Below are 23,251 nucleotides of genomic sequence, written 5' to 3'. Positions count from 1 at the left end.
CAAAGAAAAACCATGTGTCCACTGACCTTGTAAACTCATATTCATGCGCAGTGTGAGTCGAATGCAAACAGGGACAGGGATCACTGGGGCACATTTCCATAGCTGTGGTGTCCAGCTAGACAGAAATCAAATGAGATGAATTGCCAGACCCACACAGCAATGCCACGGACACTACAGTCAAACCTCGGATTGACAGTGTTTTGCAAGATGAGCAAAATTTTTAAATAAATTTTGACTTGATAAACGAGCGAGGTCTTGTAATACAAGTATTACGTATACGCTTTGTCTGCCGAGCGTCACGTGATCACAGCTGAGCCGTTGGTTCTTCTCTCTCTCTTGCGGGTAATCTCTTGTGGGTAATCGTCTCCCATGCTCGGTCTCAGTCGGCGTGCCTCACTCGTATAGTCAAAATTTTGTAGAAAAGCACCACCCGAATAAGGGCGTAGCAGTGCGAGCGATCAGTCTGTTTAACGACAATGCGGTGTCCACATTTCTGCAAAATCGAAAAGGAGGCAAAAGCAGCTGTTAAGGTTCCTTGTTAAAGTTGCACAAAAAGAAAAAGATTTCAGCAAGCCAACAGATAGCAGTGATTCCATTAGTTATAGTGAAAGTTGTCCTACAAAATAACCCTCCTCTTCTCCTTTCTCTCGTCTCCCTCACACCATCCACGATTCTTTTCAAAGGTAAAGTGCAGGTTAATTTGTTTTATGAATCATCTGAGTTTCCATTATTTCTAATGGGAATATTCGCTTTATATACGAGCGCTTTGGATTACGAGCACGTTTCCAGAATATTATCGAGAGGAGTTACAGCACGACTTGGTGGCAACTCCAGTCTGTACTGGGAACTGAGAAGGGCGGCTGTGAGGGCTCTGAGGGCAAATAAGGAGGCGTTAGACGAATCTGTGAGCAGATGACACATCATCTGTGGTCTAGTGACCCCCATCCTGCTTACAGGGGAATCAAAGCATTATGTACATCTGAATCTGTTCCTCGGAGATTTGCAGTCAGGCCAGATGATGGAATGGTCCTTACGGATGATACTACAGTTGTGACCCACTGGGCCGGCTACTTTGAGCAGTTGTTTAAAGCTGATCCTCTTGCTAGGATATTGGACATCTCTGGGTCCACAGTTCTCAAGGCTGATCCTCCAATCAGCTGTGAACCACTCAATCTCACTGAGATTGTGTGGGTGGTGAATCAGTTTGGGTCAGGGAAGGCCACAGTAATCTGTGGTATCCAGGGTGAAATTCTCCAGGCTGGTGGTAAGTCTGTCCTTCTGGCATTGCAGGCAATCTTTGCTTCCATTTGGGAGTCAGGTGTCATCCCAACTGACCGGAAAATGGGACTCGTAATCCCTATTTGGAAAGGGAAGGGTGATCGCCTGGATTGTGGCAACTATAGGGGGATAACACTGCTTTCAGTGCCGGGGAAGGTCCTTGTAGGGTCACCCTTAGCAGGATCCGTGATCACTTGCTCGTCAATCAGCAGCCAGAGCAGTCTGGTTTAACACCTAAGAAGTCTCCATCAACCGCATCCTGGCACTGAGGGTTCTCATAGAGCACAAGCATGAATATCGGCAGAGGTTATTTGCAGCCTTTGTCAATTTTCATAAAGCATTTGTCTCAGTTGATCGATTTGCCCTGTGGGACATCCTGAGACTTCAGGATCCCCCCGAAGCTGTTGGACATCATGGCCGGCCTGTACACTGGTACTGTGAGTGCTGTGCAGAGTGGAGGCAGAACCAGTTGATTCTGGGGTTCATCAGGGGTGTGTTCTTGCTCCTGCTCTGTTCAAAGCTTGCGTGGACTGGGTCCTGGGCAGGGTCGTGGGGTCCAGCAGCTGTGGGGTGTCAGTTGGTGAAGAAAGATTTAGTGATTTTGACTTTGCCGGCGATGCTGTGATCTTCACAGAGTGAATGGAGGCTCTGATCGGAGCTCTCGAGAGACCGAGTGAGGAGTCTGAGTGTCTGGGATTGTGAGTGTCCTGGATAAAAACCAAGATCCAGGCCTTTAATGACTTCTTAGGCACAGCCAACAGTAGTGCGTCTATCTGTGGGGATGATGTTGACCTCATTGGGAGATTCACTTACCTCAGCAGCGACACTCTGGTGACTCTTCCTATGAAGTCAGTGGATGGATTGGGAGAGCATGGGGGGTCATGAGGTCACAGGAAAGGGGTGTGTGGCGCTCCTGATATCTTTGCAAGAGTATGAAGGTCCAAGTCTTCAGAGTGTTGGTGCTCACTGTGTTGCTGTATGACTGTGAAACATGGACGCTATCCATGACAAAGCAAATCCTGATGCTGAGACAAAGACTGGACTCATTCGGAGAATCCTTGGGTACCGCTGGTTTGACTTTGTGTTGAATGAGCGGCTGCTAGAAGAGTCCCGAATGAGGCACATTACCTGCATTGTGCCATGTGGTGCGTTTCCCTGATGGTGATCCAGCTCACAGGATCCTTGTTGCTGAGGACCTGAGGTCCTGGACCAGGCCAAGGGCATGCCCATGTAACACCTGGCTGTGGCAGATGGAAGGCCATTGCCGGAGGGTGGGACTGGACCATGTGTCTGCCTGGGGGGTCGCTGGGCAGGATCCCGAGAAGTTTCGCCATATGGTGGGAGGGGCACCGTGCTGCATCGGCACATGCACCCCAACCTGACCTCACCTCCGATGAACGTTATGTCCTCATGCTTATTACTTATGTAAGAGTCAGGCATCCGACTGGCAGTACTGCAGGCTGCAAAGATCGACCACAATGCGGCAGCGAATACCCACCCCTGGAAACAGCAGTCAAAATATGCATTGGTAATGTGTAAAACCATAGGCCCAAAAATTCATTTTGAATAAGCAATCATCATCCCAGATATGCAGGAACCATAAGGCATACAGTGAGAAAGATATAAGATGTCAGCCAATTGTTAGGTACAGTACCTGCACAAGGACACACGATGATTAACTCATTAAGGGTCAGACTGGGTGTCCCTGGTTAGTGGGCAGGAACGCAGGTGAAAATGGCATCAGAAAAACAAATAAAGCAGCAGTTAAGCCAGGGCTGCACTGGCAGCTGTGGCTACGGTAGCGGCAAAGGAATGTGGCCACTGCCTTAGCCAGCAGGCCGTCGGCAAACCCTTCCAGAGTCATTATGGAGAGCTAACAGTTTCATATAGAGGCTGAGAGGCGAAGTTTCACCTTCAATTTCAGGGCAGGTCTCCGGCAAACAATGACTTCCAAGTCAAAAAAAAAAGTGTGGAATAAAAGAAGGGAATACAGGAATAGCAGAGTCTTTAAGTGCTGTGGTCAAGAGGAATTCATGATTCATTTCTAAGCGTCTTTGTTGACGAGCATGTTTTATAGGGTACATTAGAAGTAATTTATTGTTAGATGTCATTGTTGTTTAATATTATACAATATTATACAACACCATTATCAAAAATGCTCAATATTCAAAAGTCTAGAAACTTGAAACATGACTAGTATAAAAAGATTCTTACCAAGACCATAGATATTAGAGGTAAGTCTTCTCCTGTCCTGGTTTCTAGAGAAGAGAAAAACGTTTCTAGAGTTTGTGAAAGTGAACTCAATGCAGTTTTCGACACCAATGGATGAAAACAAACATCTATTGAAATATATTGAAAAACTTCACTATTTAATATGTTGTTTGTTGAAAGGTGAAACTTTCTCGGATTAATAATACCTTATACTGAAAATATAATAGTAGTCAAGTTACTGTAATGTCATATCATACATAAAATGAAAGTGATTCTGCAGAGCATCAAACAGGGAGGACAGGAACAGGCCAGGTCAAGTTGTGGAGCATGCACTGATGAACAGCTGTGCAACAGATGAGCCAAAAATATCCAGGGGTGGGGTCTTAAGAAAAATAATAAAAGTAAAATAGAAAACAATACATAACAGTACACAATAATAATACACAGCAACAACAAGAAGAAGAATGACACAGTGTAAGTAATACAGGCATACAGTGGTGCAGGACAGTGCATATAGACAATAAACAGTGCATTAACAAAAACATAAGATAAAATGCAAATTTGCATTTTATCAGCGTTTATGATGTTTGGTTGGAGTTAAGTGGTCTGATAGCCTGGGGAAACAAACTTGCAGGTCTTGGTGGGGGTGGATGGAATGCTCTGGAACCTCCAGATGGAATGGAGATGAACAGGCTGTTTGGCAGGTGCACGGGGTCATACAGTATGTGATGGAGTACAATACTATAGAGATACTTTAAAATAAAGTATCAATTAGTGCTTATTATTATCCGATTATAAATTACAATGCATGCAGCTGACAGTTGCTCTGTGAGTTAGGACTTCATGCCTGTGTTCAGCATGGAGATCTTTTTTAGCAATTTAAAATAAAATTGCACATATCACATTTTTCTATTATTCTGTTGTTGCTGTATCGTTGTTATTTTATCTTATAGTGTTGCAGTCAGTGACTTTGAACAGCCATTAAATGCCACATCATTCACCCTTGTTGTTCACTAATCTCCAATCAGATTTTTTTTTTCCTTTCAATGCTTAGTAGAGAAACTGAATGCCTGCAGCATCCCTGCCTGTCATTACTCACCTCTTCTTCTAAATATTACAGTAGATGTGTTTGCTGTATATGTATTCTGGTGAGGGTGTACTCACTGGTCGAATTGCAGAAACATTTCATGATAAAATTGCATTCCCCTGACATAGTAAGTAGATTTACCTTTATGTGAGTAAAATTGCATAGAAGAATTTAGGATGGGGGGGAGGTATATTTTTTAAGGGGACAACTGGAGCCCAGTTGTACTATCTCCATCAGTTGTACTATCCATCAGTTGTACTATCTCCCAGTTGTACTATCTCCATCGACCACACCCTGGCACTGAGGGTTCTCATAGAGCACAAGCACGAATATCGGCAGAGGTTATTTGCAGCCTTTGTCAATTTTCATAAAGCATTTGTCTCAGTTTATCGATTTGCCCTGTGGGACATCCTGAGACTTCAGGATCCCCCCAAAGCACTGTAAGGTTAGGGACAGTCTGCTGTGTTTGGCCTGAACAGTGGTTTGGCAAAGCTGTACTGCACACTGTTCAGGTTCTGACCAATATATATCTGTTGTTGTAAATAACATTGCAGCCAATGGAAAAGTATGTGGATTTGCTAAAGCCCTGGCAGCATTTTCATTGCATGTTGACTTCCATTATGGTCGGTAATATGAACAACTAAGCTAGGAATGTATGCATTTATGGTTTGACGTGTAGTCGGGAGTTTTGTTAATTTTGTGGCGATAGGTTTGAGAATGTAGTGCAATTTTACAGCAACTGTACTTAAGTAATTTAGCAATGTAAGAGGCAAGTGGTTATGGGAATTTAAAACCACATGTTAAATAGCTACAGTAAAAAAGGGAACATGAAATAAATAGCTTGCCAGAGCAAAGGCTTTGCAATAACCATGTAACAATTCATCAATCTAATTTTGAACAGATGTGGGGGAAAATATCTTTCTGCAATTATTGCTTTAAGTCGACCTTTATATTATTTCATATTTCCCATCCACATACATGGCAGCCTAGCTGCAGTGAGACCAATGAGATGGGATGGGGGAGTTACAGTGGAACCTGCTGATTTACTCTCCTTTCACTCTGCAGCTTGTCTTCATCTTGACTGGTTGGTGCTCATTCCAACCCATGAGATTTACATGGCAGCATGGGCTAAAAAACCTGAGCCTCACAGGTAGATTGTGACACTTGACACCCATGAATCCATCTGTTTAACCAACCCCTTATGCTGGACAGGATCATGAGGGCTCAGATCGTGGGAAGCTACCCAGATGGAATACCAGTCCATCTCTGGGCGCACACACATACACGCAATGAAGAGAAACCAGTTAGTGTAACACTATACCTCGAAAGCCAGCGGCATTATCATTTCATCAAAGCAAAATTCCCAGTTATACAGAATCATGTTTGTGTAATTTCTTTACAAATTATAAAACAGCACCCCCTCCTGGCAACAACGTCACCTAGTTGGAGATGAGGTGGCTGGCCTGTTATAAGGTAAAAGACATATTCAGCTCCTTCTTTGGCCACAGTCCAGCCTAAACTATATTCTATACACTGCTGTATAAAAATGCGTAAATAATTCAGAGCTGGCTTAGTCAAAATCAGAAACTGATTGTCACTGTTCTTTTTCCATCCATCCATTATCTTTAAACACGTGAGCAATGGAGAGTTGCAGTGAACCTATCTATTCTAGAAATCAAGGTAAATTGCACCCTGGGAGTGATGTCTGTACAAATGAAGGCACAAAACAAACCATATAGATATATATCGACATATAGATCAAAATATGTATTACGGTATTTATAGATGAGCATGAATAAGAGAAGAAAATGCAGCCAAACAGCTCCAGGTCCCCACACATCATGATGCCATATGCTGCATTAATGTAGAATACCTTTCTAGATTTTGAATTTTATGGTAGCTATTTTTTATCTGGCTTATACTGGTCAGGGTCATTGTTTTTTTTTTGGGGGGGGGGGGGGGCAGTGGGTCCAGCCAGAACAGCAGAGTTTAATTAGCTGTAGCATTGTTATGCAGGGGGATGGTGGTCACTTTTTGCGGCTCTACAATATGTACAAAATATATCGTAGAATATGGAGATTATTTATCCATCTCAGTGGGAAAATGCTCTTTTTGCTTCACCCCATCTTGCTCTCCATGAGACTCACATGCAGGCATGAGTAAGCTTGGGGGGCAGCTGAATGGGAGCTGGGGACCTCAGCTCTTCCTCAAGGGCCCATGGACATGTGACTGTCCTGCTAAGACCAGGCTTGAACCAGTGACCTTCAGAACACAAGCACAGAGGCTTAGCCTGCCAAGCCAGTAACCACCACAGGAGCAGATGTCTGGGTGCTGTGTAGCTCAGTGGGCTAAGCCTCACTGCCAAAGAGCGGGAAGTCCCCAGTTTGAGCCCTAGCCTTGGCAGAAAGGTCACCTGTACAGTATGTGGGGCCTTGAGTAAGGCCCCCCAGCCCCAGTGGCACTGCACACTGGCTGACAGTGCACAGTGACCACCCCCCCACCCTGAATGTATCCTCATTTCTTTGTGTATCTCATGAAGAGCATGATATGGTAGGAAAACAGAAAATTTCTCCAAAGGGATTAAAGTTTCACTATTCTGTATTATTCAACGTGGTTTTATATTTTTCAGTCAAAGATATATATTTCTTACTGGTGTGTTCAGTTTGGCTAGACCTGGTAGTGTCAGTTAATGTTGATCTGGATTTTTCCTGCATTACAAAAAGCCGAAAATAATACTTTCCAGGGTGACATACCCGAATAGTTATGGCAATGGAGTTAAAAGTTCCATTTTACTGCATCACAATTTGACGGTTTGACAGTCACTTAAAGGACGATGCCAGAATGTTGCGACCTAATTGTTGTCAGCGTGCTGAGCCTGTCTCACGGAAAACTTGCCTGAGACAACGGCAGGAACCAGCAGGATAAAATAATGCATCATTCTGGCAGGAAAAGGTACTGAGCCGACCAGGAATGGTGCTATCAAATGATGTTAGGAGTTTTATTCAAAACCCGAACATTCAAACTGAAGATTATTAGGCATGAAATAAGTCATAGTAACTGTCAGTATGGATAATGGTAAAGTAAATAGGTGAAAGTGATTAATTGTCATTGTCGACACACCACAGCATGCAACAATGAAATGTATCCTCTGCATTTAACCCATAGCAGGGGGCAATTCAGCGCCCAGGGAGCAGTGCTTGGGGGCAGTACTGTACCTCGCTAAGGGTACCTCAGTGGTACCTTGCTGGTCGGGGATTCGAACCAGCAACCTTTCAATCACATTTCCCTAACCAAAAGGCCACCACTGCCACCGACTGATAGATAGATACAGTAGATAGATAGATAGATGGATAGATGCAAGCATGTCATTATTTATCATTGTACAAACACACGTACATGGGAATTAATTGATATTTTCATGTATCACACTTTGATCCCTTATAAGACCCACAAATACAGGTGGAATCCAAATCAGCCAACTATCCAGCACCTTTGTACAAGTTTTTGGGGTTCAAACCCACACAGCCACACACTGTGCCAAATAACCATTGCATCATTATTCAGAATCATAACCTCTCTATCTGGTTGACATACCAGGGCATAAATTATCGTAGCACTTCTAACTGGGTACGTGTGTCAGCTTTACACACTCATTTGGCACATATTTGTTGTTGACAAATTTAATCGCACTTTCATTGAGCTTCAGTACTTCTTATTAAATGTTGATAAGTGTTTCCACCAATTTTAACTTTGATTCAAGCTGAGCTTAATAACAGCTACTCAGAGACCTTGCTTTTTTATTTCCAAGCACATTGTTCATTTGAAAGTACTTTCCAGGCCTGACATCATAAGCCTTCGGCACCCTTGTGATGAGACACATCACCACAGGGTGGTGCCACAATCACACTTAACAGTTAGGCAAGCATTGATTTGATGGCAGGCTTTATCATTTTCACTCACGAGAACACAAATCCCTAAGTCAAAATTTTATAGATTGTTCTAGTCTTTTGTCAGGTGCTTAAGTTTATTTTTGGTTTTAGTTTCTTGTCATCCATATATTTATCCTTTAGCTTTTTTCTGAATTTAAAATAGCATTTTGAAGGCTTAACGATTATTGTATTCAGAGTGCCTGTGTAGAAATCCCACATTTCACAATAGCTGCAATGTGAGATGATCTCAGCGTTCTGGAAATCATCTGTGTGTTCAGTACCTAGAACCACGACTTTACTGATGTTTTTCTGTCAGCAGCAGGAACCTCTGACTGCTGCTGCCCCCCGCTGGTCACTTCTCTGTCCTGATCTGAGGGGGTCCGTCTCTCAAAGCCCAGTGAGATTATTTCCATGCACAGATGACAGATTCACACTGTTATTCTGGGTGAACTGTGATGAATCCTCTCCCCAAGCCAGTGCCAGAAGCATATTCACCCTTTCGGCTACCCCATTGTTGATGGTGTCTGTTTGGTGTCTTAGGCCCCTAATTAACATCAATATGGTTTATTTTATTTCCAGGTCAGGTTTCTGCCTTTAATTGCTACCCTTGACTTGTTTGTATGTTTTTTTAAAATCTATATTTATGTAAATATTATTTAAAATTTGGTCACTTCCAGTAATGGAGCCTTTGAAATGTATACCCAAAGAGAATAACAACGATAAATCATGGTTAATTTTTCAAAGGAAAAGGTTCAAAGGGTACAAGCGGGATAAGTTCTTGACGTAGGTAGCGTGATAGAGAAGGAGGGATGACTCCTAGGTGTCTGATGGCAAATGTGCACAGACTCATAAGACGTCAGCTCTCAGCTATAGCAGTATTGCACCCCAGCTGACTCTTGCCCCGTTTTATTTTCTTGCATCACATGAGGCTTCATGACTTCTAGAGCATGTGTTGACTAAGTTCACACGTCACCTGAGGAAAACAGCTTTGTTTGGGGTAACTGAAGGAGTCTCTCTCCAGCACGTAGCTCTAGCTGTAGTGACTCCTTGCAGCTTTTCAAGGGCAGTATGCTGGCAGATTTATTTGCATAATAAAACAGCTTTTATCTCAAAAAGTCTATACAAGCCTTATATATCTATGTGCTTAGCTCACTACACCTACGGTAACTCAGGCTAACATGGGATACATTTCAGAATTTTATAAGCTGCTTGTTGGAAATATCAAGATTATTTGATTGACCTATAATGACAAAACAACATGCCTTGTTGATCTAAAACATTCTTTTTGGTCCTAAAATCATTTAAAATGAATATTCTCCTATTTACCTTTGTTGTTTGTTCTCCATTTTACATCATTTATGTGTATCGTGTAAAAAGAATTAAAAATACGACACTTGTTTGCTTAGCTAGTTAAAAATTAGTCATCTGGTCGAAATCTAAATAGTTATCTAAATGGACTTCTCTTGCAGGAACAGTTTTACTAACATATGCACAAAAGCAGTTGGTCAGGCTACATTATTACTAGATCTAGAGGCTGCTGGGAAACATCTACAATGGTAATTTTCCAAAGTGTATTTACATAAAGGGTATAAAATTGCTCCAACTGCTTCTCCATCCACACGCCTATTTTAGGAGTGCTTTGAGGAAGTCTCTGGCGATACCCGAGTACCAGATCGCTTCCCTCCAAACTGACACACCTCTCCAAGCAGCTGTTTACGCAGAGCAATGCTGACCTTTCCCTTACTTGGGCAAGTGACAAGCAGCGAGGCAGAAGCTAACTCCCATGCTTCCTACCAGCTGATCCAGGTCCTTGTGCCCTTCCTTGTCAACAACAAGTCAGACACCACAATGTTCTACAATGTAGAGAACGTGCAAAACAAGAAAAAATTGTGGACCAGCTAATTCCATACATTAATGACAATGCCGATATGCACTCTGTGGCCAGTTTATTAGGTACACCTGTTCTTAGTGCAATCAGCCTTTTAGACGGGGAATCATGTGGCTGCAGCTGAATTCATATGACCTGCAAACAGGATCAGGATGCTCCAGCATTAGAATAGCTAAGACAGGTGATCTACGCCAATTTAAATGTGGTGTGATTTATGGTGCCAGGCATGGTGGTTCTAGAAACATCCACCCTCCTGGAATTCACATGCATCACAATTTGTAGAAATTACGGAAAATAAAGCAATAAACCAAAAAACAACCAATCAGGGGCAGTTTTGTGGCTGAAAACACTTTGTTAATTAGATAGATCAGAGGAGGATGCCTTGATAAAGCTGACAGGAAGGCCAGAAGTGCAAAAATAACAGCCTAGTACAACAGAAGTGTCCAGGAAGGCAACATTGAAATCACAGGGCATCAACCCTTGAAATGGTACTGGTGACAAATGTGACACCTAATGAAGTAGCCAGACCTTAATCATGTGTGTTTCATTCCTCTTGTTTTAGGGTTTGTGCTGCTAACAATAACCAATCTTCCATTTAAAGACAATGGACAATGATGTATTATTCATAAAATGTAATACATGGTCAATGAAACGTACCTATGAAAAATTGTTAGCTTGTGTTAATGTGATTAACCGAAGTTGGAAAAACAAGTGACAACTAGAGTCTGGCACGGAAGGGTAACGTTAAAGAGGCATGTCATCACATTTGAATAGGACGACATAAATACAGAGCAATTCCAAATAATCAGGTTGTCCATGTTCACGCCTTTGGTTTTGCTCTTATTAAAACTGGTTTTGTTACTAGATGTGAATCAACCCTAGGTGATTCGGCAATTCTAAATAATTTATTTGTTGATGCATTTTAGTTTTTAAATGTGCAATAGAAGTAAATAATCTAGATATTTTTAAAACACAAACATACTGAATCAAGGTTGTTTCAAATGTGATTGTTAAATAGAGTTTTGATGAGTACCAAAGTTGTTGAAGTGCAAGATCATACTACCTTGTACATAACCTCTGACGACAATCCCAATGACTTCACTTGGAAGAAGGTGCCAACCCAGTAATGAGGTCATATTTATTGGAGCCAAATATTGTCATTCATACTGCCATTTTCGAATCACCCCCTTGGGTCAACAATTTTTACTGGTGCCAACCCTGCCTCCCACTGCTGCCGTCGGCAACAACTTTGACCATCGCCATGGAGATGTTTGCAGTAGGGTAAGGAGGGAATGGGCCTCCACATGGACTTTGACCACTACTGATTTAAGACCACAGTTGCCTGTGAATCCTTGCCAGCTTGTCTTGCATTTTCGCCAAGCTCTCATGCCTTTCGTTCCAGTTCTATATTCGGCGTATGACGTCATACCTGGGTGCCTTGCATAGCCTTTCATGTGACTGATCTCCTTACCTTCTGACAGGCCCACTGCCTCTGGCGATTTTTGAACTTCTGCCTCATTTGCTGGACATACCAACCCCCCCCCCCATGTAAATCCCTGATACCGTGCCTAAAGAATTAGCAGAATAGATATGTTAAACAATTTTCCATGATTTTTATACAGTACGCGCTAACACAACTCTGCCATAGTCAGTACCAGACTCAGATGAGAAAGGGGGAGGGCTTTTCGTAAGCTACCCACCTTATACCCATAAAACACATACGGGCACCTCAGTGCTGGGAAGAGATGGATCTTCTGCATAAATATTGATGAAATCATGTGGTGAAAGCCAAAGGTCCTGAGAAGCTATGTGGCCAACTACCCTTCTACAGTACCATCCAAGAAAATCAACACTGGGACATGGAATGTAAGGACAATGTCTGAAACCGGGAAGACCTTACAAGTAGCAGCTATAGATTTACTTTACCTGGAATTAGTCAGACCAGAAATGTGCAGTCTTGAGTCTCTGAGGAGACCACAGGAAAGATACTGCTATACTCTGCACATGAGGAGGACAATACTCCAAATATCGAAGGACTAGTGTTGATATCATCCAAATCCATAATGTGGGGCTTTGGCTCTCCAGTTGAAGGCGTGGGTTTGACTCCAGTCTCTGGCACAGATTTTTGGAGGGTGGTTTACGGCTCATCAGGTTATACCTGTGATCAGTAGTTCACTGGTTTGAATCCCAGAGTATGTAAGCATTCCAGAGTACAGGTACTCATACATATGTAAACGGGAAATACAGTAAAGTATCTTTTCATTATCATAGCATTCTTCCTAACCGAAAAGAAGAACATGAGCATATGGGGGGTCTCAGGAGACAAGGGTTTGGACAAGTGCTCCCCAAGGGAGGGAACAAGGGAACAATATTCTAACAGGGTCTATTATGAGGCAATGCTCTGTTCTAGGCTGTCAACTTCCAGCATCTATACATATCAAGAAGGTGGTAAACAGGATGACCTTTAACTGAAAGAAAGACCCAGGTGACTATCAGATATGTTACCGGCAAGCTGGCTTTCAAAGAGACAGATCCTACACATTATAGTTGAGCATTCAATGGAATGGAATGCCTTGCTGTACATCAGTTTCATTCATTTTGAAAAAGCATTTGACAGTGCGGGCAAAGAGACTCCTTAAGAAAGTCTCAGATATTAATGTGTTTGATTCAAGTATCAAGTATGAAGGATTGAAGTGCAAAACTGCCCATGGAGAACAACTAACAGATACCCTGTACCCCTTCTCCTCTTGCCTGTGATCCTCCAGATAGAGTAACGATGACCTTTAACAGAAACTAAATTAGCTTAGATGCGGAAAAGGTGACCAAATGGCATTGAAGATGAACCAGCAGGCAGGCCTTGTCCTGGAATTTCCAGCACAAAAAGAAAAGACAGGCAGACACTAAAAATAAAATCTACTTAAAGTAGACTTGAATAGTAATGTGCCCGTACCTCACTGAAATTAGTTTCAGAAATTTCACAATGTGTATAATTATTGCATGGTACATACTGTAGAATGATCAGCAAGTTTTCCTTTTAGCTGATAATTCTCAAAACATAAAATAATACATAGGATATTTCCCAAAAAGTCTTTGTCTGAGCTCATGATAACAGATCCATCCAGATCCATTGTTATCTGCCCTACCACAGGGCTGTTCATTAGGCCAGTTGCCAAAGACTAAGGAAAACCTAAAAATCTAGCATAAGCAGCTTTAGCTTGCTCTGTTCTGCCTCCTACTCCACAGACCTGCCCAGCACCAGCACACAGTTTTGCTACATTCCTCATTAAAATAAGCCAGAAAAGTAAATTATGTTGTATTTTCATTAATTGCCTCGCCATAAGGTGTGAGATTCATTATGCTGTTTTGAGTAATCCAGTTAAAATTTTATGAAGCAAATTCAAGGCTAGCAGGACTAAATGAAAAGAACCTTCATTAAAATCTTCATAATTGCTGCACTATTCCATCATTTGCGGTATTTTACATATACTGTATAATAACATTTTCAAATGCATCATTCAAAATAAAACTTATTACAATCGTGTAATTTCTTGGTCATAAATACAGCACAGGATATTATGTAAGGGGCACTGTCAATGGGGGTCCCCATCTTGTCCCCTTCTGTCCTCCGTTTCCCTGTTTGGCCAGTGGGTGTCGCTGGACATCCCGTTCTAACCCTCGTGTTTTCTAACATTTACAGCTTGTGTAAGAGTCCAGCTAAAAATCATACATCCCATGCTGTTGTGAGTCTGAGGCTGACCAGCCTCCCCCTTTTTGGGTTGTTTATGCCCCAGGACCCTTTATGTAAATTTTATGTGTGTATTATGTTCCTTGTGTTTCTGCCCTTTGGTGAGGTCCTTACCCTGTCTGTACTTTAGCTGAGTATTTAGTCACATGTGTCCAGTTTATATCCTGTGTTCCCTGTATCTGCTAGTGATGTAGCCCTTGGTAGTGATGTAGCCCTTGGTAGTGATGTAGCCCTTGGTAGTGAAGTAGCCCTTGGTAGTGATGTAGCCCTTGGTAGTGAAGTAGCTGTTGGTAGTGATGTAGCCCTTGGTAGTGAAGTAGCCCTTGGTAGTGATGTAGCCCTTGCTAGTGATGTAGCCCTTGGTAGTGAAGTAGCCCTTGGTAGTGATGTAGCCCTTGGTAGTGATGTAGCCCTTGGTAGTGAAGTAGCCCTTGGTAGTGATGTAGCCCTTGGTAGTGAAGTAGCTGTTGGTAGTGATGTAGCCCTTGGTAGTGAAGTAGCCCTTGGTAGTGATGTAGCCCTTGCTAGTGATGTAGCCCTTAGCTCTTGGTTGAGTGTTAATAACCATGATAATAACCCATACCTGTCCCTTGTCAAGACCTCATTACTTGTGCATTTAAATCCCTGCCTGTTCTCTATCCCATTGTCAGCTGTTGTATGTGTTTGCAGTTAAATGGTCCCTGTGAAAACCCTGGTTTGAATCTTTGCATGTGCTTTGCATTTTCTCATGTTTGCTTTAAGTCTTTGGTAGTTCAGTGTTTGCCTGCCTGTCTTTGACCCATTGTGGTCCCTTTGGATTCTTGTTCGTGTGAATCTAGTGTGAAACCTTCTTCATAAGACAACCAGTGGATCAACGTCCATTGTGCCCTGTTGTAACAGGTACCCTGGATGAGATATAATACATTAGTTTTTAAATTAATGTTATTTTCAAATAATGAATCTTGTGATACATTTCCAGGATGATAGAATCGTAATATTTGTCATAATCATCTAAACCTAAATTGTTGCACAGTTGGATCTGGCATTGAGAAACTTGGTCTCCATGTTTTGGGACAAAGCACTTTAGGGTGTGACTGTAACATTCTTAATATCAAATTAGAGCATCTAAAATTTCTGTTCATCAAATGTTTATCAATGTTTCATCACAGGTTATCAATATTAAATAAGTTTTTTTTTTTTTTTTTTAAAAAAGCTTTTTCTAATAAATGTAACAGGTTTGCACTTGATTTGGCTAGTAAGTTTGCAAGTTAGCATTAGCTAAAGTTTTGATTGTAATAAAAAAAACTGCTGGGCAAGTTTTATAGGAGTTACAAATGTGAAGGTCTGTGTGCCTTCGACTATGTGCAGCATCATGCGTCCATTTCTACAATGAACAGTGCCGTGTTCACAGTGCTCACATGTTTCAGCTTTTTAGGAAATGAGTAGTTTGTGCTGCTGCCCAGGCCCACTCCTAAAATACATGATTTTTAAAACAGTTTTTAAATGCAAAACAGCTCATCCCATTCCCCTTAAATTCCAATACATCTGACAGAACTCATAATTCATGTTTTATTTTTTATTTCTTTTTATTTATTTCTTTTTTCTTTACAAAAATAAGTATTTTCAAAATATAAACAAAATACTGGTGTTAGAATCCTCCTTCTCAGTTAAAAACAGGGTAATAAAATCCAAACAAAACAAAAAAGATTTCATGTGCAAATGTGCACATGCAGTGGACCCATATATACAAACAAACAGCATCACTCAAACCAGAAAAGGCACATTGATGTTACTTCAAAGTAATACAGCAAAACACAATTACACTCTGCTTTGAAAATGATACTAATAGAATGGAAATGAGCACTTCAGCACTGGGCACATGAAATTCCGAACTGCAACATATAATTTTCCAAAAGTAATATGAGAGTCTTTTAAAGTAGCTGGATCATAAGTCTGGTCATTATTCCAAAATCAGAAGAAATCTACATAGTGATGTAAAACTCTTTGCCGACTGAGTATTCAAAAGTTGATTTTTTAACTTGGTGAAATATAATTTTCAGGCTTTTTATAACTGCTTTGTCAGCATAGAGCATATGAAATCGGTCCTAGCACCGCAAATACAATACTGGAATCCAGAGTACCAAAATGGTCTTATATATCTTCATACTGGATATGTTATATTCCAACCAGCTTTTGCAGACATTTTATGTTATATGATCAAACAAAATATATGCATGCACAAAAAGACACTGCACCGTTTTTAAGTATTAAATACCTTATATCGTGTACTTTGAGGTCCACAGAAATGTTGGTATGTTAAATGCTGCAGTAAACGATTGCACAATTGAATCGCATTACATAAATTTTACGTAAATTTTGAAAACAAAGGACCACATCCAATGTTGCTAATTAAATCAAGAAGATTTTTGTGAGTCATGGCAGAGGATGCCTTTACCAAAGCAGACACACAAACTTATTTTCAGTGTGATTACTCCAGCTTCCGGTCATCCCTTAATACGCCATAGCCAATGAAACTCTAGGCCCTATACTGGCAATAGTTCTTTGGCTGCACAAGCTTGTACCATACACAAGTACACTCAGGTTTTCTGGGGAAAAAACAGTCATAATTTGGGGACAAATCAAAATAAGTGCAAGGATATTTACATTATATCATGCTTGTGACACAGGATCTTCTAAATCAATGGCTGTATAGGTGCCACAAGCTTCTGAGACAAGACGACAAAGGTATAAACATTACATGATCAACAGCAAAGACAACCTAATGGTTACAGAATCTTTCCAAATCCTTTATCTCCTTGTAAAATATTTAGCACTGCTCATCAGTTGAGCGGTATTTTTAAAATGCTGCTTTTGATCATTTCCTATCTTGAATGCCCTCTAAAACTCCGAACACCATTCCAAGGACAACATACTCAGGCCTCTTTCACTTTCTAAGTCACGGCTACTTGTACGCAGACCAAACCTCCACGCTATCTTCACACAGGCCCGACGGCTTGGTCAGAAAATCTAGGAGACAGTGTGAATGGACAAATACAGTGATCCTGAAATGATACAACAACTGTGGTTTAACACAGTGACACATTTTTCACAGTCCAGAAATTCCACGGACAGATGATCTCCAAATCCCTACAGATGTCAGTCTCTCAAGTTGCCTCCTATTAGTTTACTACTGAGCTGCAGTCTGCATTCCCTCTTCAAGCAGAATGGTCGATGAGTAAGGCTGGCGGTCCACACCATCTCCTTCACTTGGCCACCCGGTAAAAAGCCAGGTCGAGGGGTTCTTTACTGGGCACGCACCAGTCATCTGCCTCGTGGCTCATCTTGTAATGTCTCAGTGCTGTCATGTTAAACACAGGCAGCTTCTCCACAGAATCAGTTGACAAAGCCTGGTGATGGGAGAACAACCATCAACATGTGTGCAGAACAAAGACAAGGAACGATGCTTCTTAATAGGTGCCAGCCTGTCTTGGAGATGCTACTCTAATACTACATGCACATAAGTATAGCTCCAGGCAGCTAAGAACAACCAGGGTGACTTACTTTCAGGTGGATGACGGCATCAGTGCCATGGCCCTCCATCGAGTAAAGCTGCAAATCTCCCTGGAAGTACTGTGCGTACAGCCGTGAGATGGGAAGACCATAGCCAAACCCAGCCTACAACCAGGATAAGGAGTACAAGTCATTTAGCTGTTGTTACATACTGCTTTTTAACTTGCGTACTAGAGGGAATCTGATGTTTTCTGTGCAACAGGTACTGGTGGCAAGATTTACCAGTGGTGTTCGCTGGTGCTGGCCAATCTGTGGTGTGGGAGCTGTAGAATACATATAACTGAATAGCTTCTCCATCTTCCGGAAGGGCACCCCACCACCCCTGTCACTCATCTGCAAGACAGAACGGCAGAATTAGTCAGCAAACAGGTGTGTGCTGCATAGCAGATCGGCAGGTCAAAATCCGTTTGCTCAAGAGGCGACCCTGACACACCGATAAGCACTGAACAAAAAACAAAATTTAGGCCAAGATTCCGTACATCACCACGGTTACCAAAAGTTAAACGAAAACGTACTATAGACAGACACAGTTACAGCAGCATAGATATTAAAAACAGACATGATCATCGCCCTGCATCGTTAATAAACTTCTAATACAGCAGTTACTAGTAACTTTATCTAGGGTTAATGGATAAAGTTTAACAGTGCTGGATAAATTACATAACATAACCAGCCTTGGACAACATTCATAAAGTGAACTGTAAATAGAGCAGAAAGTACTCTAGAGGGAGCCAAAAAAAACAGAAAAGGCTAGTCAGATAAAAAATAATACCTTGATTGACAGGTCCTCTCCACCAATCGCTACCATGACTTGAATTGGTGGAAGGTAGCTACTGGCCTCATGGTTTTCAATCGTTGCTCTCATAGCATTCTGAAGAAGGTAAGCTTTAGTTAGACAGTGGCTCATAAGAGTGTTCATTGACAAACATTTTAAGACGGGTAGGCTTTCTTACCTTGAAAAGCTCAAAGAGGATGTGATACAGGTGGGAAGGCACGTAGACAATGTGGATGGGTTGTTTGGCATTGTTTGCTGAGCAAGGGGAAAAAATCTTTTTTTAACATTACATATTCTAACATGGCCTCAAAAGGACTGTGACTTTCACGATGTTGACTCAACAGATTTACATGGATCACCTCACCCGCTGGTACTCAATGGTGCAAAAAATTGATAACAATCACAAAGGCAGCCAATCATATGGACTTTTTTCTTTACAGTGCAAACTTCAGATGTTCCATTTAAATGTGCTTGAATTCTATAGTGCTGTTAGATCATTTAGAAAGTAAAGTCAAACAAATAACTGCATAATCAAGGGATTTTCAACAGCTAGCATTAAAATTTTAGGAAATAACTGAGCTGTGCTAAGCAGTTTCACTTACTGTTAAGTTCTTGCAGCTCCAGGTCAGGTGAAGTGAGGTAATACTGGTTACAAAGCATCGTGGCACTCTCGAAGGCGTCTGGAAGAGGACATGTGGACAGACAGCACTTTAAACTCAGCTCTCCTATCAGGCTTAATCTCTCCACGTTGAGGCTAACCATGACCTGGGCTTGCAGACTGACATCATAACTGCTTTTTCTTCTGCACAACAAAACAAAGAATTCAAATCATGCCGACTCACCTCTTACAACCTCTGCGACATTGCAGTGGGGGTCAATGCAGCCAATAGTGTTTGGGTGGGCTGGGTTTGTGGTTCCATCAAAGACAAGAGCTACATGACGCAAAAAAGGAAAGAGCTGTAAATGCAATTTGAAAATAAGGCAGTCTAGGAAGGACCGCAACTTAAAAGTACACTGCCAAAAAATTATACCACTCTCCTTAAAGGTTTGAAGATCACAAAACTTTATGATAAAACAGAACAGCAATTCAGCTTACGCCACAAAGCTTCACTGAAATTTCTGCACTTCAAGCATGTCAAGCTCATCACATCTAATAACCTTTCTCACCACATTGATATATCTTATTATGCAACATATTTCTGTACAGTAGAGTTGCTATTATTGTTCCTGTTTGTTCCCGGGCACTAGATACCGTCTTCATTACTGTTAAACTGCGATTGGAAATGCGCGATTCAGCTTGACTACAGCCTGACACTCACTGTGCTGGTTGATGAGCATGCGTATGGAGATGCGGCTCATGTAGAAGCGGTCCAGGAAGTACTGGATGTTCTGATTGGTCACGGGATCCTGACCAAAGGCCTCCTTGTACTCCATGACGCCCTGTGCCATAGTGGGCACTACATCATTGTGCCTGTTCCTGATATTCACCAGTGTCTCCACAAAGCTAAATAAAAATATACAGAGAGAGTCTGAGACACAATCCCACATGATTCAGCCTGAATAAAGCACAGAAAATACAGAAACTAATGGAAGACTTACTCTTCCAGGACTTTATGTTCTTCAGCACTTTTGTCAAGGAATTCCAGGATCTCCATCAAGCTTTGGATATACCTAAAGCCACAGAAATAGGAGACGAACGTGCATTTTCAAATTCTGTAAGAACTAAAAAGCACACCAAATGCTACTGACCTTTTGCAACTGCAGTGAATCACTACATGCAAACAACTGTATATTTGTATTGTACTTAGTTTGACAGTTGTATGTGTTTGCAGTTAGATGGTCCCCCCCCCCCCCAAAAAAAAAAAAAATTAATAAAATGGAGGGCAATTGCCCATTTTACACTTCAAAACTCACAACATTTTCTTTTAAAATATGCAGCTTTTGTATTTTGTTGTTTGTTGATCCTTCAGCCACTGCAGTTTTTTTTTATAGAATGTGCACCTGTCGTCTTAAAAACCACATGAAGGTGGATCCCGTATAAAAGTTTTTTATATATAAGAATTCAGTGCGCATTGTTTGCATGAAGCAACTGAATACAGACGAAAACAGAAAAGCACCAGCGCTGGCCACTTATTTCAAATAATTATCGCAAAAACAAAAATATTGTAATAAAGCGAAATGGGACAAAACAGCACTGAGGGTTTCCGTTGAAAAGGCGACTACAGACAGCCCTTTGACCCATGCACCACGAAAAAAAGAGGCATAGACTGTTCAGTTGGTGCAGAGTACATTGTGTTCCCTCCGCTGCAAGGAAAACAAGAGCACCTAGAGGAAGAGCCGCGCAAGCGCCACTGTGTTCCTGGGGAACGGGGAAGTCTGCAAAACGTCTTGGCAGCTGCATTTTGTTTTTAGAAGTACTGCTTAATTGTTATGTAAATAATAACTAAGTAGTCTGTGCTGTTGAAAAAATAACACTAAGCCATATTATTCGTTTGCCTGAAATACACTGTAAACACTGCTCGAAAACATCGAGACACGTGACTCGCGGAGGAGGAGGGAAGTGGGACAAAGTTCACAGCATAACCATCGTACTGTAAACTACCCACATAAGCCAAGTCGAACAAAGGACAAGCTATTTATAAAGCTGACGATGCTCATTCTGCTAGAAAACAACTAAAATAAATACGAGACGTAAACGTAAAACTAACACATTCATAACACAAAACACGTTTTAAATAACATAATTTAATCTCTTCTTCATGATAAGCCGTAAATATGCATTTTATGACTGTCGCAAGTCTAGCATATAAAATGCTGTTACTGCAACTCGGCATGTAAATAAATGAAAATGCAACGATAATTTGCTCGTACCAGCTCTGCACCAGCTGTACGGAAGGGGTCGTCAGCAGACGGCTGGGCAACAAATTGATCTCCTTCATGATGTTAGAAAGGCGGACGGGAAGCTCCTGTCTCAGGAAGGCAAACGACGTCTTCTCACATGCATTGGTTGAACCTGCGATTGCAGAAATTACAGCGTTTATTGTCAGTCTTTTTACAAACACAAAACAAATTAAATTGCACTATTTTATCTTGAGAATTTGCCATTGCAAACAAGGAACTGACCAGACATTCATATTCCATGAAACACGTACACAATACTGAGTAGTGCTGAATCCAAAATGCAGTGCTTGCTTAGATTAAGAAGTTGCATTTGTCGACCCACTATTGATGTTTATCAACTGTCAAGTACACAGTTGTACAGTTCTGTTATAATGTATGACAGATGAGAAAGAATATGAAAAAAATTGTTACCAGTAACCGATAAATACTAAAAAGGTAAATACGATAAATTATGTTATGTAATTTATCCAGCACTGTTAAACTTTATCCATTAACCCCAGATAAATACTAAAAAGCTACTGCCAAATTTAATATTAACATTTCTGCTTTAGTGTAGCTATAGCGACGCTGCAGTGACGCATGAACGTTCGTAAGTATTTAGATTGTAAACAGCTCTAAGATTAAATAGCAAATTACAAATGACCAAGCATTCTGACGCAATAGCCACTGAACTAACCGGCCATGCAGAAGAGTACAGTAAAGCAGTACGTTGCGAAACGAAGCACTCCATGCATTTGAAACGTATTTTTATTTTTAATATTTGCATAGATTGTTGCAGATGACTAAAATTCACAACACAACGTAAACTGTCACTTAAGCGATAACAGACAAAAATAAAACGCTATTAGCCGCAGCAAAATAAAACGTTATTTAGGCACAGCAAAATACGAATCTGATGTTAGCCATCAGTTGTGAAACATAATCACGTTAATATAATGCATATACAAAACCCCGATGACGTTAAAGGTAAACAGTACTCACCGAAATCAAGAAACTGTTTCATGGAAAGAGGAGAAGGTGAGAATTTCGAAAAATGGTCAATGTGCTTTGGCACGTTGGCCAAAGCAGAATTCTTCATGAGGAACCTCACAAATTTCATTGTGATGGCAAAAGCATAACTACCGCAAAGGAAAAATAAGAACGCGCCCCAATAAACAACACCAACTGGGAAATGAGCGCTTATTATCTGACACCAGTTAGCAGTCTGTGGGTCTCCCCTAAAAGGTGTGGTTTGTATGCTGCATGAGGGTCTGTATGTTCAACCAATCAAAAGCGCTGTGAGGCAATTTTATCCAATGAGGCAGAGAGAGGTGTGTCCAAAATCATGCAGTCAGCAACGTGTACGTTAACATGCTGATGTATGTGATGTTTATGTGGATTTCGTGGGACGTTCTGTCCTGCCTGCATGTCCAACTTAAAACTGGGCAGTGGTTCGAGGAATGGGATAAACAGAAAATATTCCCTTCAGTCCATACCTCCTGATATATCAGTGTGGTGTATAGCATCATGGAAAAAATAAGATGTATTTACAGTTTCAAAATAGAAATTTCACGACATTGATCGACTTTTTCATAGTAACCAGCTTTAGTCTACATGCAGATTTAACGTTTCAGAATATTAGACCACGGAATTTAAAACGGACCATCTCTTCATATTGTTTTGTTTTTAATTTTTTTCAGTTTTTCAAATATATCGTTTTGATTGTACTGGGGACATAATGACGTTTTTGGCCCTAGGTAAGCTTTCATCTTCCAATAAAAATGGGTGTCATGAAGCCAAGGCTGGTGTGGTATTTACCTGGACATGAGTGCGATTTTTAAAACAAATGTATGATGAGTGTGTTAAAATACAGATTATCCATTTTTTCAGTCACTTACCCAGTACTGGA

The 23,251-nt window shown here is 41.2% G+C and overlaps 1 protein-coding gene across 1 annotated transcript; it reads right to left on the bottom strand.

The window, feature by feature from the left end:
* Positions 1-15,678: 15,678 nt before the first annotated feature.
* pdk2a (pyruvate dehydrogenase kinase 2a) lies at positions 15,679-22,586 on the bottom strand. Its single transcript, XM_023814379.2, has 11 exons — positions 22,345-22,586; positions 21,334-21,475; positions 20,062-20,133; positions 19,782-19,966; positions 19,305-19,394; positions 19,065-19,142; positions 18,641-18,717; positions 18,460-18,558; positions 17,910-18,020; positions 17,679-17,792; positions 15,679-17,524 (listed from the first exon to the last, which is right to left on the bottom strand). The coding sequence occupies exons 1-11, from the start codon at positions 22,460-22,462 to the stop codon at positions 17,381-17,383; spliced, it is 1,230 nt and encodes a 409-aa protein (XP_023670147.1). The 5' UTR covers positions 22,463-22,586; the 3' UTR covers positions 15,679-17,380.
* Between the last annotated feature and the right edge of the window lie 665 nt (positions 22,587-23,251).

This window comes from Paramormyrops kingsleyae, chromosome 5, assembly GCF_048594095.1.
Source record: "Paramormyrops kingsleyae isolate MSU_618 chromosome 5, PKINGS_0.4, whole genome shotgun sequence".
In the NCBI taxonomy this organism is placed as follows: domain Eukaryota; kingdom Metazoa; phylum Chordata; class Actinopteri; order Osteoglossiformes; family Mormyridae; genus Paramormyrops; species Paramormyrops kingsleyae.
Note: the sequence above shows the minus strand (reverse complement) of the source record. Positions and strands in the feature narration are given on the sequence as shown.